We start from the raw sequence: 26,228 nt of genomic DNA, 5'->3' as shown, positions 1-26,228 counted from the left end.
GAGGATGGAGAGGATGCCCATGCGCACTGTGGTCCAGGGGAGGAGTCACCTATCTCAGGATACTTCGAAGACTCTTCCAGGACAACAACGTGCAAACATCCGGACCCAACACTAGGCGGCGATCTATGCACAGATATGAATTCAGCAGCCCACATGCCTCGAACATGTTGCTTATCTTGTAAGCATCTATTCATAGCATGTGTAGCGTAGATTCACATGCTCTGCAAACTTTTGCCATCTTGTGTTGAGCTCAGATGTTTGCAACTTGTTTTCCTTCAAAGGCCTATTTAAATTCACAAGGTATAGTGACTCTAGTTGATAATGTATATAGGCTTCAGCTCCATTGAAAGATTGTTTTCGGAAGCGGGTGAGCGCAAAGGTGGAGCATTAGGCTAGCAAAGTGTGAACACAGTGCAAGAAAGTATATACAAAGAGGTTAAGAAAAAAAAATGTACATCTGCAACAACCAAAGGCTTTCAGGGAGACGGGCAGGTGCGTGTAAATCTACAGCACAACATGTTATCAGCGGATCCGTATATGATATGCAACATTCTGTTTGTAGCATGTGCAGCTGCAGATACACATGCTCTGCATAGACTGTAAAAGTAGCTTGGCCAACTCTTGCTTGTGGTTGTGCTAAGACATCCACACAGCAATGTTTGGTAAATGTTTGTAGGAGTGGACCATGCAGCTGATTTACATATGCCAGCTACGGGTATATTACAGCCAATAGTGGCCCTTTTTTGTGAGTGGAATGAGGTCTGGGCAGGACAGGCAAATTCCTTTTGGCCTTAATGTAGCAGGTTTGAATACATGTGACAATCCATCTAGATATGGCTGCTTTTGAAAGTGTAACTTTGAGGACGCTTGGTAAAAGCAACAAAATATTTTGGGGTTTGCGAAAGGGCTTGGTCCTAATGATGCAATACATAAGCACATTGTAAGAAACTGGCTCTATATATACTGCACCAAAGTGAGGTAGAGTGTGTATAGAGTCCAAGGGTCTCCAGAGGTTTGGCAGAGGTTAAAGTTAGATAGAACCTTACTTTCTAAAGTGGTAACTTGGTCGAGCAGTATCAGAGGACAGTGTTAAGCATTTGATGTACCCACTCAATCAGCAAAGGAATTCACACTCAAGAACTGAACTCTAGGCCAATTGTTTTTGTATGAAAAATATACGGTTTTATTTCTCGAACCAAGCAAGCCTGGTACGGGTAAGCATATAAATACTCTTCAGCTACAAGATGCTGTTGTTGAATACTTTCAAAATACAGTAGGACTTTGTACCAATTTGAGTCTAAAGGGGTTGCAATGCAATGCACGAACTTAGAAGACTCAGTACATAGGAATCAATAGGCTTTTTCAGTAAAATGCAATTAAATTACTTCTCGGATTACTTTTATTAACACAGTGCTGGATCCTAGATTCAGCACGAGGGCATTTCCTCAAAAACAGTTGAGTAAATGCGTTTTGGTTAATTGTACAATTTTTAAAGAATATTCTTGTATTTCAAAAGTTGACACTTGGAAACTTTTTCACATAGAATCATCAATGTTATCCTATGGAAGGAAATTCAATTCACAGGTAACTTACTTTAACGTTACTTTTCTTACTCAGTGCTGGATACCTAGATTCAGCACTGGGACATTTCCTGCAAACCGTTGAGAAAATGCGTTTTTGTTATTTGTGTGATTTTTAAGGAATATTCTTAGTTTTCAAAAGTCGACACTTTGGGGAGAAAAAGTGTCAATGTTATTCTATGAGGAAAAACAGGTTATCGGTTTCGAGGTAAGTAATCGGTCTTTTGAGTTAGGGTTCTGGGGTTAGACTCAGGGGTCTCCCAGGGTCAGTGATGCACTGTTATCGCACCCTCAGCGGCACTCGGGCGGCCGGGTGCAGAGTGTTGAGGCCTAATGTTATCCTTTGGAGGATAGGGGGGCTACGGTGGGTGGCTGCTTGCAAGCAAGCCACGGGGTTGTGGGAGCAAAGCTCCTAGGGTTTAGCTCAGGGCAGGTTGGGGACCAAGTTAGCACCAAAGGGGCATCCTCAGCGGCACTAGGGCGTCCGGGTGCAGGGTGCTGTTTTGAGGTCGGGTGCCCTGTTGATTTCAATGGAGATTCTCAGGGACAAAGAAACACTGCAGGCTCGGAGACGAGGATCTTCTAGGAGCGACCACCACTTTGAGGGATAAGTAGGGATGTTGAGGGTTGGTTAGGCACCGCTGGGTTGGGCGCACAAGGCCGTGGGGAGTCGGGTGCAGGGGTGTCTTGGGACGTCGGATTTTCTTACCTGCTCTGGTCGCGGTAGGGGGGGTCATCTGGATTGAGGCTGCAGGCGTCGTCAGGAGGCTTGAGGCAGGTCAGGTGTCGCCGGATGTCGGTTCAGGATCGCCAGGGGGACCTCCTCGTGGTGTTTTTCCCACTCAAGCTCAGGCTGGGTTCGGCGGGTGCAGAATGCGCGGGATTCGCGGTTCCTGGCAGGCACCAGGAGCTGCAGTTTAAACACGTCTGGTGTTAACGGGAGAAGCAACTTGGAAAGTGAAGGCAGGCAGGTCCTCCGGGGTTTTTGAGGTTGCTGGCCGCTGGACATGCCGGGGTTTTGCAGGAGCAGGTTTGAGGGGAGACAGGCCTGTAAGGGCTGGGGCAGAGTCAGTGGGTGTCGTCCTCTTGTTAGCTCTGCACAGCTTCTCATCCTTCTCTTCTTTTTCTTGTAGTTGCTGGATCGGGGGAAGGAAGGTTCAGGGTGCCCCTAAATACAAAATTTAGGGGTGTTACAGGTAGATAAAGGGCAGGGACCAATGGGTCCCTTCCCTGGGGTGGGTACACCCCCTATTCTGCCACTCTACAGTGGGAGGGGGCAGGAGCCTGTCCCTGGTTGGCTGGATCCCTCCCTCCTCAAGATGGCGGGGACTCTAGGTTGTGCTTCCCCTCGCCTCCCCCACCTTAGTGGTGGAGTTGGAAGAGGTGGGCACACCTCTTTTCCTCACTTGTTTTTCCCGCCGGTTCTCCCGCCCAAAGTGGGGGGTAGAACCAGTGGGGACCAGTTGCTGAGTACAGCAAGTGGTCTGAAGAAGCTCACAAAGGCGGCATGCCTTTGAAGCTTCTTCGTGAACCCTGCCCATCCTGGGGGAGGAGGCTTGGCACCTAGTCCCAGGATGGGCATTGTTTCAGGCCCCCGAGAGCAGCAAGCTCCCGACCCAGGGGTCCAGAAACATGTCTGGTGGTGGCAGCCTAAGCAGCCACTCAGTCAGGTCACTAGGAGTTGGTTGAATTTCAGGGGGCATCTCTAAAATGCCCTCTGTTGTGCATTTTACATTAAATCCCACACAGGCATCAGTGTGGGTTTAATGTGCTGAGAAGTTTGATACCAAGCTTCCCAGTCTTCAGTGTAGCCATTATGGTGCTGTGGAGTTCGTAATGACAATCTCCCAGCACCAGATACTCTTTAATGGCAGCACTGCACTTACAGTGCCCAGGAATGCATTTGGGTACTGTAGGGGTACAGGGCTCATGCACCTGTACCCTCACTACTGGCATAGGGCACCCAGCTAGAGGGTAACTGATGTATTCCAGGGCAGTGGTTTGTGGGCATGGCACACAGGGATGTGTGCCATGTCGACTCTTCACTTTGTTCTGCACCAAGGCACTCAGTCTGCAAAGGCAGTATGTGAGTGTCAGGGTACTGGGCCTCTGAGGGTGGCACAATAAGTGCTGCAGCCCTTAGAGGCCTTCTCTGGTCACAGTGCCCTGGGTACCTGTGGCACCAATCATCAGGGGCTGACATGTGGCCAGAGATGCCAATTGGGTTTAGGCTTCAATGCAGTTTTAGGGAAGGAACATAGGCCCTGGGTACCTGATTAGCAGGAGACCATGGCACACTCAGTCAAAGAACATCAGCAATGCAGCAAAAAGTGGGGGCATACCATGCAAGAAAGAGGGCACTTTCTCACACACGTTTGGCATTAAGGGTGTGAAGGGCCCTCTCAGTCACAGAGTTTCGTTGTGGGAAGACTGGGCGCTCAATGTTTGACTGAGATGGAATAAGGATACCATCTTAGCAAGGAATCTGGGTTTGATTCTGAAGAGAATTTGTAGGAAGCTGGGTCTCTATATAGTGCACCAAAATGAGGTACACTGTGGGGAGAGTCCAGGTGACCCTAATTGGTTTACAGTAGCTTTCTTTAAAAGGTAAGTGTTGGGTATTTGTTTAACACAGAGAACAAATAAATTAGAGACATACACACACAATATAAAAATGTGACAACAATAATAATAACAAAATATATATGTATTTTTAGACACCAAGATCACTTGTATTAGGTAAGTATTTTGGGAGTTACAGTTTTTAGAAGAAATACAACATACTTCAAAATAGCACATTTGAAGCGGTAGCCTCTAATATGGTAATGTTATCCTATGGGAGAAACATTCTCTGCTTAGGGTCACTTGCAAACGACTTAATGGATTGTTCTTCTGGGCTTATGGTAAGTAGGGGCCAAAGTCCAAGAATGCACCAGCAATTCGGGTTTACCTGCCCTGGGTTGTCCTGTTGCAAAGGTGCTGAACTGACCACGGCGGTAGCCTCAAGCGCTACATGCTTTAGTCAATGGGAAACGTACCTGAAAGAAAGAGGCTGCGATCAGGGCCTGGGGTACCAGTCAAGCAGAATCATAAAGTGGAGTTTGGCTCTCGAAAGCCTCTGGTCCACAAAGGCACCATTGGTTTCTATGAACTCGGGCTGGGAGGTTCAGGTGAATAGGTGTTTGGTCCAGTGGGTCGCAGCGGTCAGAGGCTCTCACGGTTCTCATCGGTTTTGCAGAAGAGGGCAAAAACAGAACAGCTTGAGCACTCTTGACGTGGATCTCACTGGCCTTGAAGTCCCTCAACGTGGTGTCCAGGATGGACATAAGCAGCCTTGGTTGCTGCAACTGTTCTGGTACCCAGGGTATTGGTGCTGTGGGACTCCTGGAGAGATCAGCATCTTGAAACTCGCTGTGGAAATGGGACTGACCTCCTAGAACCTCGATGACCTCCTACTGGCAAGATGCTGCTTTGCTGGACCCAATGATCAGCGGAACAAGATACCAGACAGCTGCTTTTGGTGCCTGCATATGCGGGGGATGGCTCCACTACCCCAAGTAAGATGTTGTTGGGTTGATGAAGCGCTGGCCGACCTCGATGGGTTTGGAGAGGCAAGCCAGCTTCAGGACGAGTCGGTCTAGGTGATTGTCACAGTGCAAGCAGCCTGGCACGAATCTTTGGTGCAGGACCTCTGTTCTCACGTCTTTGGCTCTTCTTTGTCCTCCTTCTTCAGTCAGACAACTGTGTTTTCCTGGTGTCAGGAGGCCACCTAAATTCTCGAATTGGGGTGTTAAGGAGAGATTAGTGCAGTAGCCAATGGGCTACTGAACCCTGGGATCTCTACACCCCCTATATGACCACTTCCTGTGGGGAGTGAGAATAAACCTGTCGCAGAGTTCCTAATTTCACCACCAACACATGTAGCCCACCCCAGGGGTCTAACTAGCCTGACAGTGTAACACTCCTCCTATCTAATTTCCCTCCTGTCCCAGTGCCCTATGGTCCTCAGGGTAGAGAAAATCCCACTTCCTCCTCAGGGTTCTCTGGCAGTTTTCCCATCATGCTCTTCACTGTTTTGTTAAACCGCCCCACCAAACAATTGGTTTGTGCCTGCTGTGACAGACATCTTTCATGGGGAATAAAGAAAGAGTGAAGCGTCCACTTGAAAATAAGCAGAACCCCAAAATAAAACTTCAAGGACTCAGACCCTAAATTACATATGGTGCCTGAAGAACAAGTTCCTTACCTTCGGTAACGATATATCTGTAAGAAACATAGGTTAGTTATAGATTCCTTACCTTGGAATTACCGCCAGGCGTCAGACTGCATCAGGAAACCTTTTTTGTCAGCAGTACCCCTGCGCGTCAGAAGGTGGCGTCGGTCGACTCAGCGTTCCGTCGTGGTCGCCGGGATGATGCCGCCCTCGCGCGCTGACGTCAGTTTTGTACACGACTTTCCATGCCAGAAGCGCAAAGCCATGTAAGACACTGACCACTGGTGCACAAAACTAGGGCCCTGAAAAGAAGTCCTTAACCCTAGAAGTCAGTTCGCAGAATGGGGAGGATGGGCGGTGCAATAAGCAATCTATAACTAACCTATGTTTCTTACGGATATATTGTTACTGAAGATAAGTAACTTGGTCATCTGAAAGAAACAGTTAGTTATAGACTCCTTACCTTAGAATAGATATGTAGGAAAGTGGGTTTCTGTTGCAGTAACCCCCCCACACTTTTTCCCAGACTACTGGTGCACATTTACTTGATGTGCCCTGGGTCCCTGCCAATCAGGTTCCCAAAGCCTGTGTTTTTTCCCCAAAACTAACCCAGTTGGTATCTCTGGCCACAGGTCAGTTCCTGGTAAATTGTAGCAGAGGTACCCAAGGCACTGTGACCAGAGAAGGCCTCTAGGGGCTGCAGCACTTATTGTGCCACCCTTAGAGGTCCTGTACCACTACACTCACACACTGCCTTTGCAGGCTGCGTATTTTGGTGCAGAATAAAGTGAAGAGTAGACATGTCACACATCTGTGTGCCATGCCTACAAACCACTGCCCTGGCATAGGTCAGTCACCCCTCTAGCTGGGTGCACTATTCCAGTGGTGAGGGTACAGGTACATGAGCTCTGTACCAATACAGTGTCTAAGTACATTCTTAGACATTGTAAGTGCAGTGCTGCCATTAGGAGTATATGGTGCGGGGAGTTTGTCACTACAAATTCGACAGGACCATAATGGCTACAATGAAAACTGAGAAGTTTGGTATCAAACTTCTTAGCACATTAAACCCACACTGATGCCAACGAAAAATGCACACAGAGGGCATCTTAAAGATGCCCCCTGAAAACTAACCCACCACTAGTGTCCAGACTGAGTGGCTGATTTCAGCTGCCACCACCAGACATGTTTCTGGACACCTTGGTCCAGGGCCTGCTGCTCTCTGGGGCCTGAAACAATCCATATCCTGGGATGAGGTGCCAGGCCTCCTCCCCCAGGGTGGGCATGGTTCACGAAGGGGAAGCTTCAAAGGCTTGCCGCCTTTGTGAGCTTCCCCAGGCCAATTACTGCTTTCGGCAAATGGTCCCCACTAGTTCTGACCCCGACTTTGGACAGGCGAACCGGCGGGAAAAACAAGTGAGGAAGAGAGGTGTGCCCACCTCTGCCAACTCCACCCCTCAGATGGGGGAGGTGAGGTAAAGCACAACTCTCAGTCCACACCATCTTGAAGATGGGGGGACTCAGTCAACCAAGGACAGGCACATGCCCCCTCCCATTGGAGGGTGGCATAATAGGGGGTGTACCCACCCTAGGGAAGGGACCGATTGGTCCCTGCATTTTACCTACCTATAACGTCCCTAAATCTAGTATTTAGGGGCACCCCTGAAACTTGCTTCCTCAGATCCAGACGGAAAAAAAGAAAAGAAGAAGGACCAAACAGCCGTGCAGCAGCTAAGACCCCCACTGACTTAGCCCCAGCCCTACTGGCCTGTCCCCCTCGAACCTACTCCTGCGAAATCCTGGTGTGTACTGCAGCCAGCAACCTCAAAACGCCGGAGGACCTGCCTGCCTTCACTTCCAAAGACTGCTTCTCTTGTGAACACTGGATTTGTTCAACTGCAACCTCTAGCAGCAGCTGGAGACCGCAAATGCGCCCCACTCTGCATCCGCCATCCACGGCCCAAGCTCGAGTGCGCAAATACCACGCGGAGGGCACCCTGGTGATCCTGAACCGAGATCCGGCGACCCCTGACCTGCCTCAAGCCTCCAGCCGACGCCTGCAGACTAAATCCAGAAGGCCCCCTTTCCCGTGACCAGGAGCTGGTAAGAAGATCCGACACCGAAAGGCACCCCTGCACCCGACGCCCCACGGTGCCTAACCAACCCCTAACTTCCCAACTTACCTCTTGAAGCGGTGGTTGCACCCAGAAGTCCTTCGTGTCCCTGTTTGCAGTGCTTTTGCAAACCGGAGGTTCTCCATTGGAAAAAACAGATCATCTGACCTCAAAACAGCCCCCTGCACCTGGCCAACCTAGTGCAGCTGAGGGTGCACCTTTGGTGCTAATTTGTTTCCCCATTTGCCCTGAGCTAAAGTCCAGGAGCTTTGCTCCCACAACCCAGTGGCTGCTTGCCAGGAGCCACCAACCGGAGGCCCCCTTTCCCCCATTGGATATTATTGGGCCTCAACACTCTGCACCCAGCTGTCCTAGCGCTGCTGAGTACCAAGGAGTACATCACTGACCCTGGGGGACCTCTGAGTCTACCCCCAGAACCACAACTCCCACTTCCGAATACTTACCTAAAAACCGATAACCATATTTTCCTTCATAGGATAACATGGACACTTTTTCCTGAAAAAGTTTTTAAGTGTAGAGTTTTTAAACCTAAAGAAATTCTTTGAAAGTGTACGATTAAACAAAAACGCTTTTACTCACCTGTTTACAGGAAATGTCCCAGTGCTGTATCCAGGCATACAGCACTGAGTAGGAAAAGTAATCCAAGAGTAACTGATCTGCTATTTTACTGAAAATCCCATTTAAGTCTATGTACTGTATTTACAAGTGATTGCATTTCTCTGAAACAATACTGCAAGTCAAACTATAGTACATTTACAATTAAACCGTATTACTATCAGCATTTACTACTATAAAGTATTTATTGCTTACCTGTGCCAGGCTTGCTTGGTTCTAGAAATAAAAACTAATAGAATATTTTTATACAAAAACAATTGGTCTGAAGTTCAGTCTTTGAGTGTGTGAATTCATTTGCTGACTTAGTGTGTACAACAAATGCTTAACACTGTCCTCTGATACTGCTTTACTGCTCGACCACACTACCACAAATAGAGAGTAAGGTTCTATCTAATTTTATGTCTGCCTACCTTTGGGGTTCCACTGGATTCTGTGCACACTATACCTCATTTTGGTATAGTATATACAGAGCCAGCTTCCTACAAGATACTCAAGCAATACCAATACCGGAGGTGGGTCTGCGAACTAAGTTCACAAAAGAAAGTCCAGAACTGAACGGCCAAAGAAGCCGTCTCTCCAGACTTGGCTGTCCAGGCAGTAGTGTTTGGTGAACATGTGCAGCGATGCCCAAATAGCTGCCTGACAGATGTCATTTAGGGGGACTCTTTGTCCCAAAGCAGTGGTAGCTGCCGTCGCCCTAGTGGAATGGGCGCGCAGTCCCACTGGAGGCTCCTTCTTTGCCAGAGAATAGCAGGCTTTGATGCACAAAACGACCCACCTGGAGATGGTCCGTTTGAGCACGGCCTGACCTTTCTAAGAGCCCTTGCAACCAACAAAGAGCCGGTCGTCCACCCGGAATTGTTTTGTGGGATCCAAGTAGAAGGAAAGTGCACCTCCTGGATCCAGATGATGGAGCCTCTCTTCCTCTTTTGAAGGATGCAGAGGCGGAAAGAAGGTGGACAAAGTGATAGTTTGGCCAATGTGGAAAGAAGTAACCACCTTGGGAAAAAAAAAGGTCTAGTTCTGAGGACGACTTTGTCTGGATGGACAGCCAGAAAGGGAGGCTTGGAAGGAAGGGCTTGTAGCTCACTCACCCTGCACGCAGAGGTGATGGCCACCAGAAAGGCCGTTTTCAAAGTAAGAAGCCTAAGAGGACAGTTATGTAGTCGCTCAAAGGGAGCACACATAAGGTAGGTAAGGACCAAGTTCAAGTCTAACTGAGGCATTACGAAGGGAACAGGTGTAAAGAGATGAGTAATGCCCTTAAGGAAGCGATTTACAACAGGGGACTTGAAAAGAGAAGGCTGATCAGGAAGCTGAAGAAAGGCTGAAATGGCTGAGAGATAGCCGATAAAAGCACCCAGAGCAGAGCCCTGCTGGGCCAAAGAAAGGAGGAACAAGGGAACCTCAGAAAGTGGATCCACAGCCTTTGCTGTGCACCATGCCACAAATTTGTTCCATCTGCAGGCATATACCGTCTTCGTGGAGGGACGCCTGGCTAACAAGAGAACATTGCAGACTTCGGGAGGCAGGTCAAACGACGTCAACTGCCGCCGCTCAATCTCCACGCAAGGAGGTGGAGCCTGGACAGTTTCAGGTGGAGGACCGTCACCTGCAGCTGCGACAGAAGATCCTCCCGAAGAGGTAGTCTGATCGGAGGATTGAGCAGCTCGGGATACCAGACTCCTCGTGCCCAGTCCGAGCCACAAGAATGACTTTAGCACTCTGGGTAGATGTGGTATAGGTGGAAAGGCGTATAGAAGACCGCAACTTCACTCATGATGAAAAGCATCGCCTAGCGAGTGCCGCCTTGGAAATTCCAACCCGCAGAACTGCTGACATTGCGCGTTCTCTTCGGTGGTGAATAGATCTAACCAAGGTCCTCCACACTGCTGAGAGAGACCTTGCACCACCTCTGAGTGAAGACGTCATTCGTGATACATCATGCACCTGTGGCTGAGTTGGCCCGCCCTGGCGTTCACAGAACCTGCCAGGTGTTGAACCACCAGGGATATGCCCTGATGTTCCAGCCATGTCTAGAGGAGGGGGGGCCTCCTGACATAGGGTCCTCAACCCCACCCCGCCTTGTTTGTTGCAGTACTACATGGTGGTGGTTTTGTCCGTGAACACCTGCAATACTCTTCCCCGGACAGAGGAAAGGAATGCCTTGAATGCACTTCGGCACGTTGATGGAAAGCCCCAGCGAATGCAGGTCAGCCGTAGTCTAGAGGTGGAAGAGGACAGCCTGGGGCGTGCCCGCCTTCAACAGCCAGTCATCGAGATAAGGGAAGACTGGAACCCCTCATCTACGCAGATGAGCTGCGACCATCCCCATTACTTTCGTGAACAGTCGAGGGGCGCTGGTAAGGCAGAAGGGGAGCACGGTCAACAAAGTGTTCGTGGCCTACCGTAGGTACCGCCGGTGGGCCGGCAGGATGGGGATGTGAAAATAAGCGTCCTGCAAGTCCAACGCTACCATCGAGTCTCCAGGGTCGAGGGCAACCAGGACCTAAGCCAGCGTCAACATTTTGAAATTCTCCTTCCGCAGGAAGCGGTTGACGTTCCTGAGATCCAAGATAGGACGCAGGCCTATTTGGGCACCAAAAAGTAGTGGGAATAGCAACCATGACTTACTTTTGGCACAGGAACTCGCTCGATGGCCCCCTAGGCCAAGAGTGCTGATATTTCCTGTTGGAGAAGGGCCAGATGATCCTCCAGCATGCGATGGTACTGAGGCAGCATGGCCGGAGGGGTAGTCTCGAAGGGGAGGGAGTAGCCCCTTCGGACTACTTGTAAAATCCACCTGTCCGACTTGATGGTGCGCCAGTGGGGGAGGTGATGCCGAATCCTGCCGTCCACTGGGGTTTGGTGGCCCTAAAAGGTCGGACAAGGAAGGTGTGGAGGCTGCTTCAGAGGGGGCTGTGGTGGACTGGCCCAGCTGCTGGCCCCCAGAACCATGCCCGTGGTTCCCACGTCCCCGGCTGTGCTGGGGCTTAACAGCTTGGGCCAGCCTGTGGCTCTGGGCGGGACATGGCAGGGCACCCCTTCCGTAGCCACGAAAGGGGCGAAAGGCAGACTGCGCAGGGCGGGTGGTGGAGAGGCCCAAGGACCTGGCCGAAGCCAGAGAGTCCTTAAAGCGCTCCAGCGCATTGTCTGCCTTGTCGCCGAATAGGCTATGGCCATCAAAGAACATGTCCATAAGAGTGGATTGGAGATCCCCTGAAAAACCAGTCGACCTCAACCAGGCATAGCGTCGAAGGGCTACCGACGTGGAAATCGTCCTGCCTAGTGAGTCGGCAGTATCCAGCCCACAGCGGATGGTAAACTTTGCTGCGTCTCTCCCTTCGGCAACTGCCTGAGAGTGTATGGCCCCGGTCTCCTCTGGGCCCTGAGGAAGCACTTGTGCAACCGTGTCCCAAACGGAGTGGGTGTAACAGCCCAAAAGACATGCGCTGTTTACCAACCGCAGTCCCAAGCTGGAGGAAGAAAACAATCTTCTCAACATGGTCCACATTTTTGGATTCCCTATTAGGTGGTGCGGTAGGTGGTGCGGTAGGGAATGAACCCTTGGATGTGGAGGCTTGGACCACCCACCTCTCAGGGGAGGGGTGTTGGGAGAGGAAAGTGGAGTCGCCGGGGGCCGGGCAGTGGAGTCGGGCACTCATCCTATCCACAGGAGCCCCTGTGTTGGGCCTAGACCAGGTGCCCAAAAGGATGTCCGTAAGGGCTTCATTAGACGGCAGCAGGGGCTCCGAAGAGGTCGCTGCCGGTTGAAGCACCTGTCAGGAGGTTAGTCTGGACTGCCACCGTAAGTTACTCGAGGTGGCAGTCAGGCCACCCAACGCAACACCACTGCGTACGACGATCCCTCCTTCATAGCCACGGTAGGAGGAGACAACATGCCAAGGTCTGGTGAGGTATCCAGACCACTGGCTTCCCCCAGGTCCTCTCTCCAGTCCGGTTCATACCCTAACTGGTCAGTTAGAGGATCTCTAGAACCCTCTCAGCCCTCCTCACTCTCCTCTGGCTGCCAATCTGGTCTCAAAGAGCCAGGGTAGAACAGGGTTACAAAAGTACCCGTCGGCACAGTAGTCAGTCGACGCCGGTCTGGCTCCATGTCCACATTGAGGAAGAGACCGGGGTCTGCTAGGGACACAGCTGACGCCGGTTGCGGACGTGGTGCCGGTGGAATCGGCGCCGGGGGAGATGTCACAAGGTCGAACGGCGCCGATCCGGATCCAGGCCTGGATCCAAGGGTGCCCTGCAGTGCTGAGGCCGGAGCCGCCGGCATCTAAGGCCCAGGGCCACCAGCCGAGTCTGTGGGACTCTAAGGCGTGCCGGCAGAGTCGGGCTGCCCAAAGATTGCATGCATTGCTTCGTAAAATTGACTTAGCTGGACAGGGGTCGCTCCGGGTCCTGGGAAGGTAGGGAAGCCCGGAGTACGCACCACCCGCATCCTTCGCCCCGTCGGCCGACGGACAGGGAGAAGTCGAAGCGCGACAATGCTTCTTCAACTTCTTCTTTTGCTTCGACTTACCTGACCGCGAGTGCGAAGACTTGGATGAAGAGTGATGATGGCTCTGTGACTGGTCCCTCAACCTCCTACGCGACCGGGACCCCCAACGGCGCGGAGCCGACTGCCAGGCCTCGAGAAGCTTTTGGGACCTCTCCCGCAAAGACTTCGGATTCATGGTCGGGCAATCGGAGCACGACTTGGGGTCGTGGTCGCTCTCCAGTCAGGAGAGGCCTACGTGGTGCGGATCCGTCACAGACGTCAGTCGGCTACAGGAACCGCAAACCTTGAAGCCGGGCATCCCTTGTGCATCAGGAGTAGATGGACTCAAAAATCGATGTCGACAAAAGTCGAGAAAAAGTGACTGGGGGTACCACTCTCTCCGGGTCTGCGCTTGCTGGCGCGGAAAAATAAAGAACTGACGTCAGTGCGCGAGGGTGGCGTCTATGTAGCAACCGGGACATCATCCCAGCCACCACGATGCCAACGACTAACGCGGAGTCGACCGAGACCACCTTCCAACACGCAGGGGTACTGCTGACAAAAAAGCTTTCCGGATCCAGTCTGACGCCTGGGGGTAATTCTAAGGTAAGGAATCTATAACTCCCCGTTTCTTTCAGATAAAGGTCTATAAGAAGGGGAGGTTGAATCCCCCAAAATGTGACATTTGTCAAGCAGCCAGTCGAGCTGTGTGAGAAAGGAAAGCTCTGCAAGACTTCTGTCTGTGATCGGGAATGGGGGCCAAGTCCTGCTAGTCTCTCTGCAGGGTGAGGGGACACCACCCAGGGCATCCATGACCACCTGCCCTGAAGCTGGAGCACCAGTGCCTAACTTCCTGCCAAAACGAGTGTGCTCTGTGAAGAGGAGAAAGGTGGAGGCAGTGATGTCCAGTGGGGCTCACTACCGTGATGATTCAATGTGCAAGGTGTGAAGATTTGGCTATGCACTGATCGGGCCATAGCCGTGTGCAGGACTGCTTCGGCAACCTCCTGTATACTAGGGGAGGGCCGCCGTAGACTGAGCCAAGTACTAGGCTCTGCGGTGGGCACCAACCCCAAAACAACCTTGTTGGGGTGACCATGTGTTTCGAAATGGCCCTTTTTGCAGCGTTATCCACAAACGTTGTGCTTTTGTCTCCTATTTTCCCTGACCTGTTTGTGTTGGTTTTAGGACTCTGGGCACTTTACCACTGCTAATCAGTGCTAAAGTTCATATGCTCTCCGTGTAAATTGTGCTATGGATTGATGTTCCCATGATTGGATATTTGATTTACCTGTTAGCCCCTAGTAAAGTGCACTGCGTGTGCCAGGGCCGGTGAATCTACTGCTACTCGGGGGCCTGCAGCACTGGTTGTGCCACCCCCGTGAGTAGCCCTGAAAACGGTAACTCAGACCTGCCATTGCAGTCTGCGTGCAGTTTGTAACTGCCATGTCGACTTGGTCAGTGCACACACTGGCCGGTCCCTAACCCTCCCTTTTCTTACATGTCAGACACCCCTCAGGTAGGCCCAAGGTACCCCTGTGGGCAGGGTGCAGTGTATGTGAAAGACGGGACATGCCCTGGTGTGTGTGGCATGTCCTGATAGGGAATTACAGCCAATTTCGTTTTTCACTATTACAAGGCTACCAGTTCCCCATAGGATAGAATGGAAGGTTTGTTTATAACATCTTATAAACATAACTGGCCCAGGGAATTTGGTACGAAAATAGAATTTAGTATGCCTGAACTCAGAATCTAAAGATGCATCTTTTAGTGAAGGTGATTTTTACATATTGTGTTTGAAAATACCACTTTTAGAAAGTAGGTATTTTCTTGCTCAGTCATCCCGTGTGCCTCTGCTGGAATGTGTATAGACTGTCTGGGTTTCGGATGACAGAAGGCTGGGGGGCCGGAGGGGCACCAGATAGTCTAGGGAGGTCAGGAAAGGGCTGAATAGACCTGGGCTGCGATGGGGGAAGGGGGAGGAGATTTCCTTGCACCTCAAAGGGCCTGGTCTGCCTCTGACAATGCCATCTCCACCTCCTGCCAGGAATTCACACCATGAGAAGGCAGAACTGGTTCAGGCCGGGCACAGACACCCTCTGTCTGAAAGATTAAAGGATTTTTGGACATAAATACTGGGTCCCAGACCCCTGAACTTTAGAACTCATTTGGAACAAGAAGACTGCCAAGAAGAAGAGCCGGAGAAGCTGCGAAAAGGAACGACTGCTTTGCTGGGCTGACCTGCAGTGGCTGCTTTTGTCTTGGGCAGTAAAAGGCCTGGACTGGACTTTCTGCAACCTAATTTGTGAGTCTCTCCAAGGGCTTGAGGTAGAGCTTGCCCCCTGTTCACGAAGTCTCAGGAACAGCAAAGACTTCAAGTTCTTCGACTTGCAGCACTGGGGACTGTGTGTTTTGTGCTGCAACCCGAAGAAGACCAACTCGATGACTTCTACGACGCAGCTGCCAACTCCGTGAGCTGAAGGCACCGCAGAGGGTACCGCCGCAACACAACCCTGGTCTCACCGACGACGCCCGTTGAAGCTGCCACCGAGCCGCTGCTTGCACAGTGACATGTGGGCACCGCACTCCGCACCGCCTCACTTCACGCCGAAGCTTTGGCACCACAGAGAGCACCGCCTGGTCTCACCGACGACGGCTGTTGACGCCGCTGCTTGCACCGCGACCTGTGGGCACCGTACTTCGCATCGCCTTACTTCACGAGGATGCCTTGGCCTTCCCGATGCCGCCACTTCCTGCCAAGATCGACGCCGCTGCTTGCACCGTGGTTCGGGGGCACCGCTCGTAAGTTACACGACGCACCGCCCTCATTCCACACTGCAGCCATGGCCCACCGACGCCAGCACCATTGACTCCCGTTCGTCCGCCGACGACAGCGCTTCAGCAATGACGACGCTGCTTGCACCGTGACCTGCTAGCATCGTGGCGAACACCTCCTTCATCTCGCACCGCGACCCTGGTCTCACAGACGACGCCGTCACCGAGCCGCTGCTCGCACAGTGACCTGGGGACACCGCACGGCGCACCACAGCACCCGACGCCTGCCGGCACCAGCGCTCCTGATTCCATCAGAAAGGAGCTCGACCTGCAACGCGAGTAACTGCAAGGGCCCGACAACTCCTGCACCGACCTCCGGAACCGACGCCTGCGGACGCCATGTCCTCGGAGACTCAACCCACAGGTCACCAGCGCCCTGCATTTCTAAAAGGTACTGTTTGCGGGTCTTCCCGACACGGTAGCTGGCCTGCGACGCCGCAGCCAGCCAGAACTGTTTTTGCTTTGTGTGCTCACGACGCCGTGGTAGCCCAGACAGAGCTATCCACACAAGGAACTCTTTTTAATCAGTGTATTTTTGAACTGCGAACTTTTAAGTATAGTATGGTGGATTTTTTATCGTTTTTTGGGGCTTTTTCTAATTATATAAAAATATTGGATATTTTTCTAAACTCGTGTGGTGTCCTTTTGTACTGCGTACACTGTATTACGGTTGGTTATGTGCAAATGCTTTACACACTGCCTCTAAGATAAGCCTGGCTGCTCGTGCCAAGCTACCAAGGGGGTGAGCAGGGGTTATTTTAGACGTGCAACTCCCTTATCCTGACTAGAGTGGCGGTTTTTGCCTGGCTTTGGCCCACACCCTAGCCTGCCAAAAATCCCATTTCTAACACCCTGTATGCCAGAGGCGGGTCACTGTTGAAGTAGTTGTGTGACCAGCGTGCCAGGACTCACAAGCATCTGCACAAAGGTCTCATACGGCAGATGGGCCGCCGTGGAGTTGACAATTGCACTTGAGGAGTTTACGTGGTGTCCGGAAGGTACAGCGGCAACCACGTGTGCCAGGGGGGCCTGCTGGGACCAAATAATCAATGACTTCAGGCTGTCTCCTGGGACTGGAGAGATGCTGCTACCAGCAGGTCTAGTCGCACCATGAGATCTGCTTTTAATGACCCCTAGGGACCAGGAGGACGACGTGCCCTTGTGGGAGCCGAAGGATTAGATTCCTTCCACTGGAGAGAACTTGACTTACAGCATCCTTGTAAAGCTCCGATCGATGAGGAGGGCTGGCGGGATCTGATCTTGTGAATGCCCGTGCTGAAGGCATCCGCTCTAATGCCAAAAACTTCAGTACTGCAAGAGCGGGTAAGACATGAACTAGGGCCTCTGGCTGAAGGTGCTGCGGAAACCATAGACACTTTTGACCAAAATCCTGAAGTGTCAAAGGGTACTCTTAGGTAAAGTCTAATGGTGTGCATTCCCTGGATACGGGCACCAGTGAATGGGGAATAATTTCAAACACTTTACACGAAGAAGGGTGGGGCAGGGATTTGCCGGACAACTACTATAGTACCGACCTCAAGGTGCATTGCATTGTTGCATGTGAATGTCGGAGGTCTGGCAAGTGACTTGTCATGCTCCGGGAAGAGGCAGAGAATACAGATCTGATAGTGGGCAGTCCAGGGCTTCTTTTTTATCACTGACCTGGCATTCTCATCATGAATGCACCGGGGACAAGGGGCGTTAAGCCACTAGAGACAGCAGACATGAGCACGGGTCCCGAAATTGTTACAACAACGATGAAGCTGGATTGCGTAACCCGTGAAGATTGTTCTGTAAAAACCGGAGTCCAAGAGGACCAGCGCTAGCGCTACAAGGTGTAGAGCACGGGGCAGATTGGTACATGGACAAACCCGATGGTGGGGGAAAAAAAAGTAATTTAACAATAGAGCTGATGCCCATGTACATTACCAACTAAAGGGGGAGTGTCTATACCTTGTTACTTGAGACTTTTTAGAAGAAAAAGTTGCAAATGTCTGAGCCCTACACTAAATGGGAGGAGTGTGCAGAGTAAGAGTATCTACAGCCACCTGTGCTACAAACCAAATGCCTTCCTATGCATACATCACAGAATTCTACCATTCTAAGGCAACTAACTCCTAAAATACCCATCAGAACTTTGTAATTCTCCCACTCAAATACCATTAATTCTACCGCTCTCTCAAACACTATCACACAAATATTTCCCATGTACTGTTTTAGCCAGTTTTTTAATTCAACACAACCTCCCAAGCCTAGCGAAAGGATGCTTGCTACTTTGATTATCAGACACTATCCTCATATTCACACTTTAAAACTTCAAACTGAGAAATCAAGTACAATGTAGCTGAATCAGTTCTCCCAAACATGGGCAATAGCAAGCAGCTAAATGTGACTCACGTGCCATAATATAACATCCTTGATTGTGACAAGACAGAATTTGGCAGAACGATTCAAAGTGCACTTGGGAACTTAATGTGTTCTAAAGAAGACTTTCTGGCAGAAAAAACAGAAGAATGCCTATTAGAAAGTACAAAAAACTACATAGCTTGAGTGGGACATCTAAATCTGTTACGGTGTTGAAATCACAAGATTAACACATACAATCCATCGCAAAAAAGTGTTAATTTGGCAAAGAAACAGAATTGCACCACATAATACTTCCTTAAAAACAGTCTTCTTTTACCTAAATCCATTTGACTGCTTATTTCTTGAAGTAAACTTGCAAGTTGTGTTGCCTCTAAATTGTTAAATGCAGCATGATACTGTGTAATCCACTGTTCAAATTCATTCAGCTTTACTTGAATCGCTTCTTGGACTGCTCTTTGCTGAGTCTGGAGTTGTGTGTGTTCAGAAAACCTAAAACGGAAATATTTTATTTTTTAACTTTATCCAAGGTAATGAACAGTCATAGCTACTGTTCTCACTTTAATCAGTATTAATGATTCTGAAATAAAGGCATTTGATTAATTGAATCTGTCTTGTTTCCCAGCTTCTCACTGTCGTGAAGGTAGATCCAATTATTTATGTAGATGCCACCAAGGAAAGGCAAGGGGCAAGAAACTGTAGAAGACTAGGACCCTGTATTATGAATAGCCAGTAAATTCCAATGTGTCCAGTGATTGGATTTACCAGGTCCACTGGAATTATACATTTGTTTTTCAGACACAGATTTCAGCTGCGAGGTGAAACAGGGAAAATCATGCAGGAATTGGTGACCAAACACGGATTCCTGCATGTTATAACGCTGAAAATATACATCAGTTATTTTCCCAACCCTGGAATTTCTGGAACTCCTTTGAAGTTACTTCCAGGGTGGGAAAATACTGGAAATTTTAACAGGCCACTCGTATTTAGGACATATTTATTGTTAGGAGTTACATTTAACTTTGTTAACACCAGTTCACCTCACGCACCTCTGTTATTCAGTACATCAGAAGGCATTTTTTTCACAAGTATTTTAGGGATTAAGGAGCAGGACCTTCTTTGTTCATAAACAAGCTAAAAAATAATCATAATATGCTTTAATACACAGTCTTTATCATCACAAAGGTTAGCCACATATTTACATCATTTCTTTTAGTATTGCCCTTGCATACAATTTTAACATTTCTTCAAACTATTGATAATGCACTATTTTTTAACGTTCCTGAACCCAGTACCTAATAAAAGCATGGCTCAGGAAGAGCAACTCGTAACAAAAAATTCTTAAGGAAAAGTCAATGCACTGAACACTTGTTTTTAAGAGAGAAGATATTAAAGACATTTAAAAAAGTGTGTAATTAAATACATTGTGCCCTAGCACCTAGTCATTGATTTGTGTGCACTCTACTCTGGTATGAAGTTGTTCCATTATAACTATTGAAAACTAAGTAAGAAGTTGGTATACAAAGGTGAGTAATGGTGACTAAGGTTAAAGGAAAAGGGTCAACATGAAATATTGCATATTCTTCAGCCCTGAGGTAGAGGTCAATCAGTATAGTTACCGCTGAAACAAAGTATGAGGCATGTGGAGCAGGATAAAGGCTCACCAACTGACTTCTCTGTTCTGCCTTTGTAAGGCTTTCTCTCTGAGAGTTTAATAAAGATATAAAGTGCTTATCCTACGTCTCCTGATCTAATTTCCACCAAATTAGCATTTGCCAATACTAGAGGCACATGTTCATGTATCTTTTGTCATGCTATTGCATGCACTAGATCTTGATCTAAGTGTAGATGCTGGTAGTGGTTAAGCAAAAAAGTGGCAATAATATTTGTGTTTACAGTAAAACACTATAAGCATAGGGCATATACATAAATGTTTGTATACTTACCCAGTGTACCTGTGTCTAAGGTTTACTTTTAGTCTCACCTCTTTGACTAAAGTCACTTGGTAAGCAACAACTGATCACCACACACAAAAAAACAGGGTAGGAGGAGTATATGTCCCACTTCGACCTCCAGTAACAACCTATACACACACAAGGAATGGGGACTTACTAAACCAGATCGCTGTGATCTAATAGGTACCGGGTGAATATACCCAGGTGTTTAAAACTGCCCTCACACACAGCATACTGTGTCATGCTTTATCATTGGGCCTGCTAACACACCTCTGAGCTAGCCAACGCTGGAGGTGGAGCAATAGGGAGGGGGAAACAGTACAACACAAAAAATGTACATGAGACGGGATCACAAGTGAAAAAGGGCGCAGAAGCTGTGGTATAAAACCAGACGCAGGATGTCCTTAATCTTACTTTAATCCTGGACTCCCTGCCCAGATTAAAAAGGTCAGATGCAGGACCTATGGATGGTGGTTTGGCAGACTATGATGAGTCACCTACCCCTCCACTCTGCAAACAAACGTTGACATGTTTCAGGCAGCATGAAATAATTACATTATTACCCCGGCTTTCATGAGGATTTCACAAGGAAAAGAGATCCCAAGATTGCTAACCCTACCTCCTTGATTCAGGGGCAGAGGGTAGAAACCCTTCTCACAGAATATTCCCAACAAATATGTTGGGATGATTTCCGTGGCGAACTGAGTTCTTTGAAATTCAAAACTTGAACTGGCGGAGGAGTGAGGACAACTCCCTATAGTCACACTTGCATCAAGGTGAGTTGTCTCTGACGACTTGTCCCTCCCGGCGCCAAGTAGCTCAGTTTTAAACACCTGGGTATCTTCCCCCGGTACCTATTAGATCACAGCGATCTGGTTTACTAAGTCCCCATTCCTTGTGTGTGTATAAGCAACAACTGATGACGCAGGCTAATTCTGCAATTGGTGGCAACAGCAGGTAGCCTTCCCATTATAAACATTCAGTTTGATTGTACACCTCCTGCAAAGCAGGGTGTGATAGCTCTTAAACTAATTTAGTGGTAAACTCCCCTGACCTTCAACGTTTTGCACACCTTGGCACCCCTCAAGGTGCTGCCACTCCAAACTCACCCCTTTCTGTTGGAGACTGCTCCTCCACATCCGACTGGCTAAGGCAGCCTTCTACCCTTCCCAATGCGTGCTACCTTCCTGCAGCACTACCAAACGCTGCAGCCTGCTTCTGCTGGCTGCATATGGTGCCACCAGATTCACTTCTCTTCTTTCCCTGGTACACTTTACCTAGAGCCGATTATCCACACCACAATTGACCTTCCTAGCTCATACTAAGTCAAAGCACTACTAGTCCCCATCTGCTGACCCTAATTTCTTGGTTTAGGATGATACCTCTCACCCCAATATATTGATGCCCCCACCCTATAAAAATTGTTTAATGCTTGCTGCTCACCCTACCTGAAAAGGTCGAGTCAAATAGCCTTCTCAATGACTGGCGGAGTACGTACCCCCTCATTTAGCTGAGCCTGACAGCCACCCCTGGACTTGAAAGACAGCATCCCCTAGAACATCTGCCCCCATTGACTCCCACCTCCTGCCTAATAAGCCCTCTCCCAGAACAAGGGACAGAACAGTAATTATCTCTAAATCAATTTGACAAACCTGTTCTGCAATGTTTGAGATGGGTGGTCTGCTTCTTCAGCTCCTTCCAAAAATTCTGTCTCTTCCAGCAGTTTACCATGCAGCTTCTCAACTTCTATCAGTTCTTCTTGCAAATTCAAGTACTCTTCCAAACTGGTATCCAGTTTAGGCAGCATGGCGAGCATCTCATCTCTGTTCTTAAACCAATTTACCTGTTAATATAAAAAAATAAATGTACCCTCTGTAAAAGTGAATGGATTCATAGAGGAACAAGCATTGGCCAAAACAAAAATGGTGAATTTATAATTCCGAACTAAACATCATATGCAGTAGAAAACATGGCCTAATAAAGATTATGATGTCCATGGGATATGAAGTACAGTTCACCAATTGCTATACTCTTTATATATCCTGTTCCCTTCCAAGTACGTCGGCTGCGTTGTGAAAACTGGATACTCATATGATTATGAAAGAATAAACATAACATATCCTGTTACATCAAGATCGGAAATTGATTGTGTTTTTCATATGAACATTTAACATATTTTGACTACACCCAGAAAACAGATTGTCTCAAGGGGTGAAGGTTACGTTTGGGGTGTGCAGCATTGCCTTTTTTGTACATGTTTAACATCTTGGGAATTTAATATTCTTTGAGATGAATATTACTCTTGGTGGATGAGTATGTGGCGTCGTGCTAGCACCCAATACTATTGCGAATAACAATTGATTGCATTACGGCTTGAACTACACGATGTGCAGGTCCATTTAGCATATCCACTGCATAATCTATTCATATATCAATTTTTGCGGATCTAGCACTCGTTTTGCCTTTAACTTGTGAATATCGACTTGGGTCACGTTTTACTGGATCCTTTGGTGGGAACTAGGTATAAGTTTGGAAATTTCCCATACACCTAACAGGAACAACAATATTGAAACGTATAAGCCTTGAGAAAGCCCGTTGGGCGAAACGCGCGTCGGCTGCGTTGTGAAAACTGGATACTCATATGATTATGAAAGAATAAACATAACATATCCTGTTACATCAAGATCGGAAATTGATTGTGTTTTTCATATGAACATTTAACATATTTTGACTACACCCAGAAAACAGATTGTCTCAAGGGGTGAAGGTTACGTTTGGGGTGTGCAGCATTGCCTTTTTTGTACATGTTTAACATCTTGGGAATTTAATATTCTTTGAGATGAATATTACTCTTGGTGGATGAGTATGTGGCGTCGTGCTAGCACCCAATACTATTGCGAATAACAATTGATTGCATTACGGCTTGAACTACACGATGTGCAGGTCCATTTAGCATATCCACTGCATAATCTATTCATATATCAATTTTTGCGGATCTAGCACTCGTTTTGCCTTTAACTTGTGAATATCGACTTGGGTCACGTTTTACTGGATCCTTTGGTGGGAACTAGGTATAAGTTTGGAAATTTCCCATACACCTAACAGGAACAACAATATTGAAACGTATAAGCCTTGAGAAAGCCCGTTGGGCGAAACGCGCGTCGGCTGCGTTGTGAAAACTGGATACTCATATGATTATGAAAGAATAAACATAACATATCCTGTTACATCAAGATCGGAAATTGATTGTGTTTTTCATATGAACATTTAACATATTTTGACTACACCCAGAAAACAGATTGTCTCAAGGGGTGAAGGTTACGTTTGGGGTGTGCAGCATTGCCTTTTTTGTACATGTTTAACATCTTGGGAATTTAATATTCTTTGAGATGAATATTACTCTTGGTGGATGAGTATGTGGCGTCGTGCTAGCACCCAATACTATTGCGAATAACAATTGATTGCATTACGGCTTGAACTACACGATGTGCAGGTCCATTTAGCATATCCACTGCATAATCTATTCATATATCAATTTTTGCGGATCTAGCACTCGTTTTGCCTTTAACTTGTGAATATCGACTTGGGTCACGTTTTACTGGATCCTTTGGTGGGAACTAGGTATAAGTTTGGAAATTTCCCATACACCTAACAGGAACAACAATATTGAAACGTATAAGCCTTGAGAAAGCCCGTTGGGCGAAACGCGCGTCGGCTGCGTTGTGAAAACTGGATACTCATATGATTATGAAAGAATAAACATAACATATCCTGTTACATCAAGATCGGAAATTGATTGTGTTTTTCATATGAACATTTAACATATTTTGACTACACCCAGAAAACAGATTGTCTCAAGGGGTGAAGGTTACGTTTGGGGTGTGCAGCATTGCCTTTTTTGTACATGTTTAACATCTTGGGAATTTAATATTCTTTGAGATGAATATTACTCTTGGTGGATGAGTATGTGGCGTCGTGCTAGCACCCAATACTATTGCGAATAACAATTGATTGCATTACGGCTTGAACTACACGATGTGCAGGTCCATTTAGCATATCCACTGCATAATCTATTCATATATCAATTTTTGCGGATCTAGCACTCGTTTTGCCTTTAACTTGTGAATATCGACTTGGGTCACGTTTTACTGGATCCTTTGGTGGGAACTAGGTATAAGTTTGGAAATTTCCCATACACCTAACAGGAACAACAATATTGAAACGTATAAGCCTTGAGAAAGCCCGTTGGGCGAAACGCGCGTCGGCTGCGTTGTGAAAACTGGATACTCATATGATTATGAAAGAATAAACATAACATATCCTGTTACATCAAGATCGGAAATTGATTGTGTTTTTCATATGAACATTTAACATATTTTGACTACACCCAGAAAACAGATTGTCTCAAGGGGTGAAGGTTACGTTTGGGGTGTGCAGCATTGCCTTTTTTGTACATGTTTAACATCTTGGGAATTTAATATTCTTTGAGATGAATATTACTCTTGGTGGATGAGTATGTGGCGTCGTGCTAGCACCCAATACTATTGCGAATAACAATTGATTGCATTACGGCTTGAACTACACGATGTGCAGGTCCATTTAGCATATCCACTGCATAATCTATTCATATATCAATTTTTGCGGATCTAGCACTCGTTTTGCCTTTAACTTGTGAATATCGACTTGGGTCACGTTTTACTGGATCCTTTGGTGGGAACTAGGTATAAGTTTGGAAATTTCCCATACACCTAACAGGAACAACAATATTGAAACGTATAAGCCTTGAGAAAGCCCGTTGGGCGAAACGCGCGTCGGCTGCGTTGTGAAAACTGGATACTCATATGATTATGAAAGAATAAACATAACATATCCTGTTACATCAAGATCGGAAATTGATTGTGTTTTTCATATGAACATTTAACATATTTTGACTACACCCAGAAAACAGATTGTCTCAAGGGGTGAAGGTTACGTTTGGGGTGTGCAGCATTGCCTTTTTTGTACATGTTTAACATCTTGGGAATTTAATATTCTTTGAGATGAATATTACTCTTGGTGGATGAGTATGTGGCGTCGTGCTAGCACCCAATACTATTGCGAATAACAATTGATTGCATTACGGCTTGAACTACACGATGTGCAGGTCCATTTAGCATATCCACTGCATAATCTATTCATATATCAATTTTTGCGGATCTAGCACTCGTTTTGCCTTTAACTTGTGAATATCGACTTGGGTCACGTTTTACTGGATCCTTTGGTGGGAACTAGGTATAAGTTTGGAAATTTCCCATACACCTAACAGGAACAACAATATTGAAACGTATAAGCCTTGAGAAAGCCCGTTGGGCGAAACGCGCGTCGGCTGCGTTGTGAAAACTGGATACTCATATGATTATGAAAGAATAAACATAACATATCCTGTTACATCAAGATCGGAAATTGATTGTGTTTTTCATATGAACATTTAACATATTTTGACTACACCCAGAAAACAGATTGTCTCAAGGGGTGAAGGTTACGTTTGGGGTGTGCAGCATTGCCTTTTTTGTACATGTTTAACATCTTGGGAATTTAATATTCTTTGAGATGAATATTACTCTTGGTGGATGAGTATGTGGCGTCGTGCTAGCACCCAATACTATTGCGAATAACAATTGATTGCATTACGGCTTGAACTACACGATGTGCAGGTCCATTTAGCATATCCACTGCATAATCTATTCATATATCAATTTTTGCGGATCTAGCACTCGTTTTGCCTTTAACTTGTGAATATCGACTTGGGTCACGTTTTACTGGATCCTTTGGTGGGAACTAGGTATAAGTTTGGAAATTTCCCATACACCTAACAGGAACAACAATATTGAAACGTATAAGCCTTGAGAAAGCCCGTTGGGCGAAACGCGCGTCGGCTGCGTTGTGAAAACTGGATACTCATATGATTATGAAAGAATAAACATAACATATCCTGTTACATCAAGATCGGAAATTGATTGTGTTTTTCATATGAACATTTAACATATTTTGACTACA

General features: G+C 47.6%; 1 protein-coding gene across 1 annotated transcript in view; it reads right to left on the bottom strand.

Moving 5' to 3' along the window:
- Window positions 1-26,228, bottom strand: part of SMG1 (SMG1 nonsense mediated mRNA decay associated PI3K related kinase) — a 1,471,505-nt gene that overhangs the window by 373,294 nt on the left and 1,071,983 nt on the right. The window contains exons 46-47 of the mRNA XM_085628855.1: window positions 21,845-22,035; window positions 18,557-18,729 (exon numbers count right to left, since the gene is read on the bottom strand). Coding sequence (XP_085484981.1) covers window positions 18,557-18,729; window positions 21,845-22,035 — 364 coding nt within the window. The remainder of the gene's footprint in view (window positions 1-18,556; window positions 18,730-21,844; window positions 22,036-26,228) is intronic.

The sequence above is a fragment of the Triturus cristatus genome, chromosome 10, assembly GCF_964204655.1.
Source record: "Triturus cristatus chromosome 10, aTriCri1.1, whole genome shotgun sequence".
Lineage (NCBI taxonomy): Eukaryota > Metazoa > Chordata > Amphibia > Caudata > Salamandridae > Triturus > Triturus cristatus.
The sequence above is the reverse complement of the archived record's forward strand: the minus strand, read 5'-3'. Positions and strand labels throughout refer to the sequence as shown.